Source organism: Scomber scombrus, chromosome 4, assembly GCF_963691925.1.
Source record: "Scomber scombrus chromosome 4, fScoSco1.1, whole genome shotgun sequence".
Lineage (NCBI taxonomy): Eukaryota > Metazoa > Chordata > Actinopteri > Scombriformes > Scombridae > Scomber > Scomber scombrus.
In genome coordinates, this window is record NC_084973.1 from 31,206,308 (window position 1) to 31,218,859 (window position 12,552).

The following is a 12,552-nucleotide window of genomic DNA, read 5'->3' on the forward strand; positions in this document are numbered from 1 at the left end:
ACTGACAAATTTATGTAACTGAATTCTCTTTTTCCTCTTTTACTGCCTACAAATGCACAAGGGTCAGTGACAAATAAGGGTTGGCAAGATGAGCAATTCAAATATATCTTAGAAAATAGTTTTAAAAGCAGCATCAGGTTTGTTAAAATGTACGTTTTGTATTTTTGTTGGTTTTTTGTCATTTGAAATGACATTTGCACCATTTCTTTACCAAAAGTAAGACTTAATGCTCCTGAAAATGTCAAATGGTGTAACCACAGATTCCCCAGATTAAATGTAAGATCATGCCAAACTAGTTGATATGGTGTTTTATTGTGAATTTAGTGTTTTTAAGCAAGTTGAATTATTTGGTACAAAGTTTTTTATGGTTACACCACTTAGACATGTTTGCCATAATCCTCTAATATATTCTCTCAAAAAAGGATTAAAAGCAGAAATGACATTTTTCAATATTTTCTGATATTTTATAGACTTAACAGTTCAATAATTCATTAAAGAAAAACTAACAATTTCATCAATAATGTAAATAAGCATGAGTTGCTGTAGAAATTATTATTTTTTCCCATTAAAAACAGGGTGGTCTGGGAGATTTGATGATCTAAACTATACATTTTGTTCATCTTCTATTGATAAATGTTGAATCTACAATATAAAACAATACAATACAATAAAACTATTTATTTTTTCCATGGTAAACATGAATTAATCACTCCATTCAAATGAATTAGCTCGGTTAACTGGCAAAACAGACAGAGAAGGAATTAGCCAATCACAAAAAAGTAGCTCAGTTTCTGCCCAGCAACAGGTTGCTAAGGGCAGCTAAGGCCCTACGGTTGCTACGGCGATGTGAGAATCTGCTTGGAAATTCTCAAAATGCCCCCAGAATTTGGCTTCTGACAAGGTCCCGAACAATTGCAAACTGTGAGAAAACCGTAACTCCTGCCCAAAAACCGAAAACACTGTGAGAGACACAGAAGCCTGCAGATTCTGACAGTGTTTATTTTATTCAGATATTCCGTAAAATGAGCGCGTAAGCTCAGTGCGAAGACAGAGTGAGATTCTTTTGGGAAAAAAAGACGATTACATTAGGGTCAATGGGGAGCGAGACAGGTATTGCCGTCGGTTTCGGCCCCCCCGTTTAAATTTTGTGCAGACCCCGCCTTTCAATGTCACATTTTATGAATCCCAACATCTATGTCTAAGTTTTGACCAGAAATTATTTGTCTCCTTTTTACGGTTTGGCCGTGAGCTCGAGTTAAAAATAAAAATTAAGGTTATTTTTTACTGGTTCTCGCACTCAAGCTAACTGACGCTTCCACTGTAACTTTGAAGAAAAAGTGATTTCCACTCCTCGTTTGACTGCTCATAGTTTGAAAAGTTTACATGTTATGTAAAAACAGTTTGGTGTTTTGGAGAGAGAAGAAGTTTTCCTCCGTTTTAAAGTTTGAATCACATTTCTACGTGCAGGTATGAGAGAGGTAGGTGACTCCGGAAAAAGGTGACATTTTGTGGGTTTAAAAAAAAATTCCCATTCATTTCCAATGGAGAATTATTCCCACTTTTTTGGGAATAACTTTGGGAAAAATTTGAATTTCAACACCAAAATTCATAGCACTTATTTCCCGATCGAGTCACACGTTTTGATGTATATTAGGGGGTGGGCGATATGGCAAAAATATCATATCACGATTTTTTCATAATAAAATCACGATCACGATTTTATCACGATTCTTTTTTACATTGATTTTTGAGACTAATTTGCAAGTTTCTGAACAGTGCAACAAACTGTTTCCCATTACAATTTCTCTCAAAGCAATATAGGTCCTTATTATTATCGTCGACATGTTCTAATCCTTCACGATCTAATATCGTCATATCGCACACCCCTAATGTATATATTGTCAGGGTTTTCTCAAAGCTGCGGGACGAGATACGTGCCGAAATTTGGCGGAAGAATAATAAGTAGGGCTTCGGGCACTACTGAAGCCTCACCTTCTGGGACAGACCCTCTGCTCTCCACCCGTCGGCCCTCCATGGCAGGGCGGCGGGCTGACGGCGGTGTAGAACGCCGTCTCCAGGTAGCTCAGCGGTAACGTCCTGTTGACCGGCCGTTGAATCTGCGCCCCGCTCCACCGGGTCAGAGCCGCTTTGCTGCCGGCGTAGAAGTGAACAAGGGCCGGAATGGTGTCGAAGGCTTCCTCCTCGAGGCTGTACTGGACCCGGGTGTACGTCTCGCTGGACTGCAGCACCGTCTTCTTGACGAGGAAGTGGAGGGTTTTCTGTTCCCAGTGGCTGGTGAGGACAAAGTCGCCCTGACTGGACTGAGAGTCTCTGATGAGGAAGTCACCGTGGTTCACCACCAGACTCTCCGAAACCTGAGGACACATTTTAAACCTTTACATACTGTTCATAGTCTGTCTCATAATTAGTTTGAATGCTGATTTTTGATTATTTTTTAAACAAACACAGGTCAAATTTGTACATCTACATATATAAAAATGAGTTTCAGCTGCACAAAAATTAAAAAATTATGCATTTTATTAAGAGTGAAATATATTAGCCTATCAAAGAAATATTGGTATCTATTATTTGTTTATATATAGGCAGCATTTTATGTATATTTAATCCTTTTTCCTAATTCAAGTTTAATATTTGCATTTTAAACTCCCAGTGAAGTTTACGGTTTCAGAGCACTGATTTCATTTTTAACCACATTTGGGGGGAAAAGTGTGTTTATCTATATATTCTGTATATATTAGATTATTGACTGATATATCGATATATTTAAATTCCCTAATATCGGTATCTGCCCCTGTAAAAGCTTGTTTTTACAGCTTTCAAATGTAAAAAAAGGGTTAAATGATATTCACATCTTCTCACACAACCCAACGAATGTGAGCTCTGACCACGTTTTGTGTTGGTTTTTGTTGGTAACAGACATGTCAGATTAAGTCACCTTGGTTAAAGCACTCATACCTCAGTGTGAACTTTGAGCTTCACTCTTTTTACTTTTTGTGGTCCAGCATGCACCTTTGCATAAGTGTGATATAGAAACGTGAAGCCTCCACTACACACACACTGAGAATAGACTTACTATGCACTTCATTGTGTTTCTGTACTGTAGCCAGAAATGTGCAATCTGTGTATAACTCTACACTGTTTGAGTATCAGTATTTATTGTATTTGTACAGTGTTATAAATCATGTTCAGTGTATTACTGCAGATATCTGTTTACTGTAGGTGCAATCATTTTTTTATTTGTCAATGATTATGCACATTGTCCTTTTATAAACTAAAAGTGACATAAGAAGTCCAACATAACAGCAGTGTTGGGGAGTAACTAGTTACATGTAACAGCGTTAAACAATTTAATTACAGAATAAATGTAACTGTAATCTGTTACAGTTACTGAGAACAATGTTGATGATTACAAAGGAGGTTACATCTGAAGCCAGACCTTTAAGATTTTGCTCATTTTTTAATATCTAACATGTTACTGAATACATATATTGCTGTTTTTAATTATTTTAAATCAATATTTTTTCATTATATTTAGTAAATGAATCATGACTTGGGCTTAAATGGAGTCACAGTACCAATTAAACCCACTTTATTCATCAAATATCTTTATTTTATATTCCAAAATCTACATGAACTAATGAATACATTTTCAAATGAGAGATAAATGTTGATTTATAAGAAATGATCTCCCTTATAAATCATGTCAGTATCCATGAAAAACAGCTGGACTTAGATTTTGGTGCTTAATGGGAACACTTGAAAAGTCATCAAATGATGAAGTCATTGAAATAGTTACATTACTTATTACATTTTAAATAGACTAACTAGTAATCTGTAACCTATTCCATTTCCAAATGAACCTTCCCAACCCTGAGTATTAGACACAGGATCTTTAAGGTTGCAGTCACGTCTTGGTTCTTCATCAAACTGTGTAGAGCTGCAATGAGAAGCCGATTTATCTATTGGTTGTCAACTACTAAATTAATCTCTTAGTACTTTTTAGGAAGACATTTTCAAGTTTGGGACAAAATGACACATCTGAAGACATCATCTCTTGGGCTTTGGTAAGCAGTGATCGACATATTTCATAGTTTTCTGACATTTTATAGACAAATAATTATTACTACAGGTGTGTGTCATTGAATAAATAGCTGCTGAGTGTGTGTGTGTGTGTGTGTGTGTGTGTGTGTGTGTGTGTGTGTGTGTGTGTGTGTGTGTGTGTGTGTGTGTGTGTGTGTGTGTGTGTGTGTGTGTGTGTGTGGCAGGGTCGGACCTCCCATGGGATGCGTCCGTGGTACCAGGCGTGGCTCCTCAGGTTTGTGCCGCTCAGCTTCAGCTCCTCCTCCAGCTGCTTCCTCAGTTTGTCCGACGGCGGCTCCAACCAGAACTTCTCCTTGGAAAACTTTAAAGGAATCATCATCATCATCATCAGACGGGAAGAAACACACAAATAAAAAATAAAAAAACAACAAAAAACACAAGTTCAGACTATCAGGTAGCCTCCATGTTTAGATCAAGTCCCAGCTGAGCGTTTCATTTCTTTTTAATCACCATTAAGTGAAGCGGTCTGATCTCTGTCCTGAAAAGAAGACGCATGAAATCCTCCTCTTCCTCTCTGACAAAGCAGCTTCCTGTGCTCTGTTTTTGTGAGAATGTTTGTGCGATGTTGGATGAGAGGAGGAGAGGAGGGGAGGAGGAGAGGAGGGGAGGAGGAAAGAGAGGACGGACAGCTCTGGCATTCCCACACTTGGCATCCACCATCCACACTGGCGGCACCGAGCCCCCAGTGTGGATGGTGGTGGTGGTGGTGGAAGTCTTGGCCTCGTCGCCGTGGCAACGTCATTGTGCGACGGGGGTCATCATTCAGTGGCACTTTTGTGTGTCGCGTCTTTTTACACAAACACACACGCAACACAAAAGGAAAGAAAACGGCGCTACTGTATATCAAGAGTCTGTTTTTTATTTTACAACGACGACGACGACGACAACCAGGACGGGTTGGGAATGCTTTTGTTTTTAAGACACACACATACACACACACACACACACACACACACACACACACCCACACACACACAGATATATACACACGTACACACATACACACACATACACACACAGAGATTTACACATACAAATATACACACACACACATACAGATACACACACACAGACATACATACACACACACACCACAGATACACACACACACACACGTCCACACACACTCACACATACTGTATACACACACGCACATAGATATACATACACATATATACACAGACACACAGATATACACAAACAGATATACATACACACACACACACGCACACACACACACACACACACACACACACAGTTACTGTTATATATTGGTTCTTGGTGACACGTCGCTTTCTTCCCCTGACACCTCCCACCCCTCCTGCTCTAACTGAATGGTTTGTCCCTCTGGCTGGACTGGGAATCAAGGACTGGGCGCTGGGCCAGAACCACTTCAAAACAACACAGTGTGCATGTGTGTGTGTGTGTGTGTGTGTGTGTGTGTGTGTGTGTGTGTGTGAGGGTAAGGACCTGGACGTCCCTAATGAAAAGCTTTAATTTCATTAGCATTATCATTCATTACCAGCTTGCCCCATTCAGACAAGTGTGTTTGTCAAGTATGCAAGTATCCAATTATAAGTCAATGAACTGGAAATTCTCTCGCTTTCTGTATCTCTTTATGTGCTTTTTTTTTGTTTTTGTTTTTTTTCCAGGAAGAGCTGCCGGGCCGAATCGAGGCCGTCGCCGCTACCGCCACCACCGTTGCCAGCGGTAACCCAGACAGCTTTAAAGTATTCCCCCTGCATTCCCCTTCCCCTGTCACCATCCTGATTGAATTAGAGCCTGAGTGCCGTGTGGAGAGGATCACAGCAGACGGAGAACGAGGTTTAATTTAACCTTCAGTGAACCTGGTGCCACAGCTATGGGGGGGGGGGGGGGGGGGGGGGGGGGAGACAGAAAGTCTTTTGTCCGATGACGAGAGGAGGAAGAAGCTAACGGAAGACACGCATAAACTAGACAAGAAGAAGAAGAAGGAGAGAGTAAAAATATAACTGATGTCATGTAAAAGAGAGAGAGAGACGCTCACCTTCACATATTCTCCGCTGCTGTCTGTCGAATCCAGACGACTGAAAAACAGAAATAACACAAGTATGAGAACTTTGTATCTGTTATATTTTATATTCTGCAGGTTTGTAACATAAAGTTTAGCCTCTTTTTTCCCCCTTTGCTTGACTTTGGGGATTTACTGTACTTGGTTCAATGATGTTTTATGTGTCCATGTGGTTTAGTTTGAATTTAAAGGGTTAAAATGTGAAAATAAACGTATGAATAACTTGCACACATTCTTTTTTTGTGGACCCAGCATCAAATTTCTGCTTTTAATCCATTTTGAGAGAATATATTAGAGGATTATGGCAAAAATGTCTAAGTGGTGTAACCATAAAAACTTTGTACCAAATAATTCAACTTGCTTAAAAACAGTAAATTGTCAATAAAACACCATATCAACTAGTTTGGCATGATCTTACATTATAACTTTATATTAAATAAAGGTAATGGAATACAATTGTTCTAAATATTACATTTAATCTGGTAACCATGGAGATCAGGAAACATTTACATGTTTTAAATGAAGTCATTATTAGTATAAGTCCACTTAAATACACTGTAGGTGATAAAATATGTAATATTTATCATTCTTTTGTGGTTACACCATTTGACATTTTCAGGAGCATTCAGTCTTTTGGTAAAAAATGGTGCAAATGTCATTTCAAATGATATAAAACCAACAAAAATACTAAATGAACATCTTATCAAACGTGATGCTGCTTTTAAAACTATCACATATAAGAGTTAGAAAAGTAGCTTATGGTTAAAATTTTGGCTTAAAAATGATTAATGTTCTGTTGGTCAACTAGTCAATTGACCAACTAATTGTTGCAGCTCTAATTATAGTGTACACCTGTGTTTCAAACACTGTGATCAAGATGTCTGAGCAGGACATTTTACAATTGATAGATAAACTCTTCCTGTTAAAAGGGAGTTTTTTCTTGCCATTGTCGCTAAGTGCTGCTCATGTGGGAATGTTGGGTCTCTTTAAAATTAAAACCTGAAGAGTTCGGTTTAGAACCTGCTCTATGTGTAAAGTGCCTTGAGATAACTTTGTTGTGATTTGGCGCTATATAAATAAAGATTGATTGATTGATTGAAACTTGGGGAGTGTTGTAGGAGTGTAAATCACAAGTTTTTATTCGATTCGATGAAGGAGCGAGTGATCGATAGCTTGAAATCTATTCTCAAACCATCTTAGAGCCAGTGAAGTGTAGCTAAAAGCAGAGTAATGTGCTCACTCTTCCTTGTTTTGGTTAAAAGTCGAGCAGGGTTGTTATATTTTTGAGGTGACTGCTTTGGTAGTCCAATAAAAACAGCGTTGCAGTGGTCCAAATATGTTCGGGGAAAAAATGCATGAACACATTTTTCAGCGTGTTTGTGAAATGAACGACTGTATTTTGGCAACATTTATGTGATAAAAAGATGTTTTTGGTCACCTACATGTACTTAGTTACTTTCCAGCATTATTTACAGCTCTAATTAACACAGCAGACTCAGTCATAGCAGCATTAATAGCAGCTTAGTCAGTTTTCTGCCTCTTTCTGTCTCTCTATCCATCTCTCCTCTTGCACAACTCTTGACAGCAGCAGTGAGTTATTATTCTGACACCACCCAGCAACTGCTTGCAACACAACAAACTTCTGCAGGGAGGAAAGAGAGGCGCGGTGGGGGGGGGGGGGTATTTCTGCTGCGGTGTAAAAAACATCATATCTGCAAAAAGGAATCACACCAGCTGGCATATCACCAGTTTTTTGAAGGCTCAGGGAATCACTCAGAGACTTTCATCCTCCAGTCAGAATATGTGAATCTGCACGTTGGCAGCGTTGTTTTTCGGTCACTCTGTTCTTCCTCAACGTCCTTCTGCATATTTTTTCATGAGTAACGTCAAGGGAGGTGACCTTTTGTTCCCAAACACAATCTCCAAACACACGCACCAAACAGATGTGAAGTACACACCAGTAGAAAACATGCAGCATGAGAAGCTCCTTGAAAAGTCAAACGTTTGGTTCACAATCTTCACATTCTTCTGGATTACATAATCTAATGATATCACTACTATTTTAAACTTTGTGTGGGTCAGGTTTTGTTTTCTTGTCATTATTAAATCATTATTTTTATCAGCGTAAGAAAACATGTCAATGTGGTCATTAGAAGATAAATTAAACATGTTTTATCATCTGGCCTTAAATACCAGTAAAGCTCGGGTTCAACAGGAAATACTAATTATCTGATTATATAACAAAGTATGCATGTTCAGTTTAGTGTAGACCTTCTCTACAGACAGCATGTTATTACTTATTTTAGTTCAACGGCCACACACAGCCCACTTTGATCTCAAGTGGGCCAGACCAGTAAAACCACTGCGTAACAATCTACAAATAATACATAATATTTATATATAACTTTAGTATATTAAACCATCTATTAACAGATGAGATGTCTTAAGAAAAATTTGCAATTCAAACAATATTATGTCTCAGTTTTTTGTCAGATTATTTTGCACAGAAGCTGCTGATTGACACTTTGCACAATGTTTAATATAGGGCTGGGTGATTATTGCAAAAATCGCATGAACAATTATGTATTTTCACAGTTTCTTTTGTTTTGTATTTAACACTGCTGCCCTCACACATGAGGATCTTTAGGGAGTGTAAATAATGATGTTTTAAGGTGTGACGCTGTGGTTAATGTCTAGTTGACTTGATTAGAATTATGTAAAGATCATGGTTTGGGTTAAAATGATCACTGGAGACAAGTTTTCAAATTCCTTAAAGATATGCAACCTTTACTGTCATGGCAACAGTGAACACCACCATTAATTGACATGAGTAAGATTAAGTTGATTTTCTCAAGTTTCTAAATGTCGGTTTAGATTCTTTTTTTTTCGATTAATTGCCCAGCCCTAGTTTAATATATGAAGTTTTCTGGTCAGGGTGGGAAAAAAAACATTGAAGCTTTGCAAACTTATCCAGTGGGCCAGATTCGACACCCCTGTTCTATACTGTCATTACATAAAATGGATATGAATACAGAGGTTCCTGTAGTGAAAACCACTGGAATATACTGTCAAAACATTGTTTGGTACATGGACTGTTTTCATATAGCGCTTTTCTAGTCTTCTTGGCCACTCCAAGTGCTTTTTTACACTACATGTCTCATTCACACATACACGTTAAGTATTTTGCCCAAGAACTTATTGACATGTGGACTGGAGGAGCCGGGAATCGAACCGTATTGCACCTATCGGAAGATAGGTGCAATACAATCCACTCTACCTCCTGAGCCATAGCAGCCCTTACTTACTTACTTCCTTAACTGTCCACTAAGAGCGAGAGCATGGTGATCCTCTCTTGTTCATACAGAATGAATAGAGGAGTTTATATTGGGGCAAACCTTAACAGCTGATATCTATGGCTTTAAAGAGGCAGGTGTGTTTTCTAAAGGCTAAAACTGTAGAATTCACTCAAAGGTAAACTAACTATTGCTAAAAAAAAAAGGGGGGGGGTAATAAACTGTGTCAGGCTGGTTTACGCCACAGCTTTAATGACAGGAAGCAGGTCACAGTTGGGTAACAGACAGGAAGCATCTGAGGCCTCAATACTGGGGCCGACTCAGATGACTGAAAACAAGCCTGTCACAATAACTATCAACTTATCGTACAACAACATAATTATCAGCATCATCATGTCTATTTATCAGCTTATCGTATGATACCTTTGACCTCAGTATCGCCACCCTTCACATTAGCAGCTAAGAGGCTATTCATGTCACATTGGCTACATTATTATACTTATTATATTATCATTATATCAATGGTATAAAATGATCTTCAAATGACAATAATATCGTTTATCGCGATTATTTCTGAGACAATACATCGTCCAATAAAAGTAGATATTGTAAAAGGTCTGAGTCTATCTGCATTAACCCTTTACATACTGTTCATATTCTGACTTGTAATTAGTCTCTACACCAATTCACATTCATGAACTCCCCATCAATCATTAATTAATGGTTGATTAATCCTTAACCCTCCTGTTGTCCTCGAGTCAAGGAAGGAAGGGAGGAAGAAGGAAGAAAGGGAGGGAAGAAGGAAGGATGGAAGGGAAGAAGGAGTTAGGATGGAAGGGAGGAAGGAGGAAGGAAAGGAGGGAGGAAGGAAGGGAGGAAAGGGAGGAAAGAAATGAAGGAAGGAAAGGCGAAAGGAAAGGAAAGGAAAGGAAGGAAGGACGGTAGCGGGAGGGAGGAAAGAAGGAAGGGGGGAGGAAGAAGGAAGGATGGAAGGGAGGAAGGAAGGATGGAACGGAGGAAGAAGGAAGGAAAGGAGGGAGGGAGGATGGGAGGAAGTAAGGAAAGGAGGGAGGAAGGACATGAAGGAAGGAAAGGCGGAAAGGAAAGGAAAGGAAGGAAGGAAGGTAAGGGGAGGGAGGAAAGAAAGAACGAGGGAGGAAGGTAGGGAGGAAAGGAAAGAAGGAAAGAAGGAAGGAAGGAAGGTAGGAGGGAGGGAGGAAAGAAGGAAGGAGGGAAGGAGGTAAAAAGGGAAAGAGGATGGGAGGAAGGAAGGAAAGGAGGGAGGAAAGAACGGAGGAAAGGGACTAAAGGAAATGAAGGAAGGAAAGGCAGAAAGGAAAGGAAAGGAAGGAAGGAAGGTAGGGGGAGGGAGGAAAGAAAGAAGGAGTGAGGAAGGTAGGGAGGAAAGGAAAGAAGGAAAAAAGGAAGGAAGGAAGGTAGGGGGAGGAAAGAAAGAGAGAAGGAGGGAGGGAGGAAGGAAAGGAAGGAAGGAAGGAAGGACAAACGGAAGGAATGAAGGAAGTAGGAAAGAAGGAACTGTCAAAACAGACGGGGTCAATTTGACCTGGGAGGACGACAGGAAGGTTAATAAAGAGTGTATTCTGTTTATTTATGGAAATAAGACATTCACAATCACTATTTTGTTGTTTGAAGGCTGATTTTTGAATTTTTTTGTAATAAATACAGGTCAAATTTGGACATTTGCTTGAACAAAAATGTGTATTAGCTGCTTTTTTATTTCCATCTTTGTATATTCGGGGTCACATCAGACAAAGTCCATCTTGCAGAAATGTGTATAAGGTGTTTTTACAGCTCTCAAATGTTAAAATGGGTTAAAATTTGAGCCTGAACAGCAATGTAAGGGTTGATCTCAATGTGCCAAATAAGCAAATAAGAGATTTAAGTATAGTCTTAAACAGGAACACATTGAACACATCAATCAAGACCAGCTGTGACTGACGTGAGTAAAGCAGCAGTTACACCATAAATTCACATTTTGCTCATCGGTGTGAAATAGTGAGGACCGGACGCTTGGTGACAGAGTGACTGTTCATCGTTACGCACCATGTTGTTCAATAAAACAGTCGTCAACAAGGGAGGAGTTGGACATTTTCCTTCTTAGACCTCAAACTGATGAATCGAAATAGTTGGCGACTGTAACCAATTAAACGTTGCAGCTCTAACAAGAAAGAGACACTTTTATCTGTAGTTGGTTTTAATAGACATCTGGTTTGTGGATAAGCTCTCTTTTTAAAGCTTTCGGGAACTTCAGTTAAAACAAGTTTATCAGCTGGTAGATAACATGTGTTTCTGAAGAAAGAGACTCAGAGCTGCTGTGAACTTCAGCCTGGAGGGAAACTCCCCAAATGAGCATCAGGTTTTACAGCACTTCCTGCTCCATAACATCACCATCCACACACACATACCTATCTAAAAGCTCCTTTAATAATAACCCAAAACAAATGTGACACCGCCTACAAAGAGCAGGTTTACTACAGAGGCTCAAACACTAGTGAGAAAAAACAGGAACCTCTGAGTCTGTTTGACCTTTTAAACTAAGGTTGTGGCTAAACTGGAAAAGAGAAGTGACTCTTATCACGATAGATCCTCTCAAGATAGGAAATCACCAGCTCGGTTCATTAGAATCTGATTGGGGCATTTCTTTAGTAATTCACAAGTTTTCACCCAGAGGTTCAGTGCTTTTGAATGACCTTACCTCTTAGTTCTCTTCTCCTGTGCTTATGATTGAGCGCTTTTAAAGCACTTTAAATTAAAATGTTTCATTTGCACTGTATGTCCTTTTAATGATTTTAAAGCAAATCATTATTTTATGCTGCAACCAGTCGTGATTGACAGGTTGATTGATTCACAGGTTCAGGAGCGCGGACAGATAGACTGCAGGAAAATAGCCGTGAACTTGTTTTCTCCGGAGTTGTGTGGTTATAGTCGGAACAGCTAACTTGGTTAGCATCACCAGGTTGCCGGTGTAGACTGTGGTAGGTCCAGCCCTCGCAACCTCCCCCGCTCCGTCCTCTTGCTCCTCCTGATGCCCATATAAGTAGAATCCGTGTTTTTATTTTTCCCAGC

At 39.3% G+C, this 12,552-nt stretch overlaps 1 protein-coding gene across 2 annotated transcripts in view; it reads right to left on the reverse strand.

Moving 5' to 3' along the window:
* LOC133978515 (SH2 domain-containing protein 3C-like) overlaps positions 1-12,552 on the reverse strand; it is a 72,383-nt gene that overhangs the window by 36,476 nt on the left and 23,355 nt on the right. For both annotated transcript variants that reach the window (XM_062416772.1, XM_062416773.1), the window contains 3 exons: positions 6,149-6,188; positions 4,295-4,423; positions 1,993-2,375 (listed from right to left, as the gene is read on the reverse strand). In XM_062416772.1, coding sequence (XP_062272756.1) covers positions 1,993-2,375; positions 4,295-4,423; positions 6,149-6,188 — 552 coding nt within the window. The remainder of the gene's footprint in view (positions 1-1,992; positions 2,376-4,294; positions 4,424-6,148; positions 6,189-12,552) is intronic.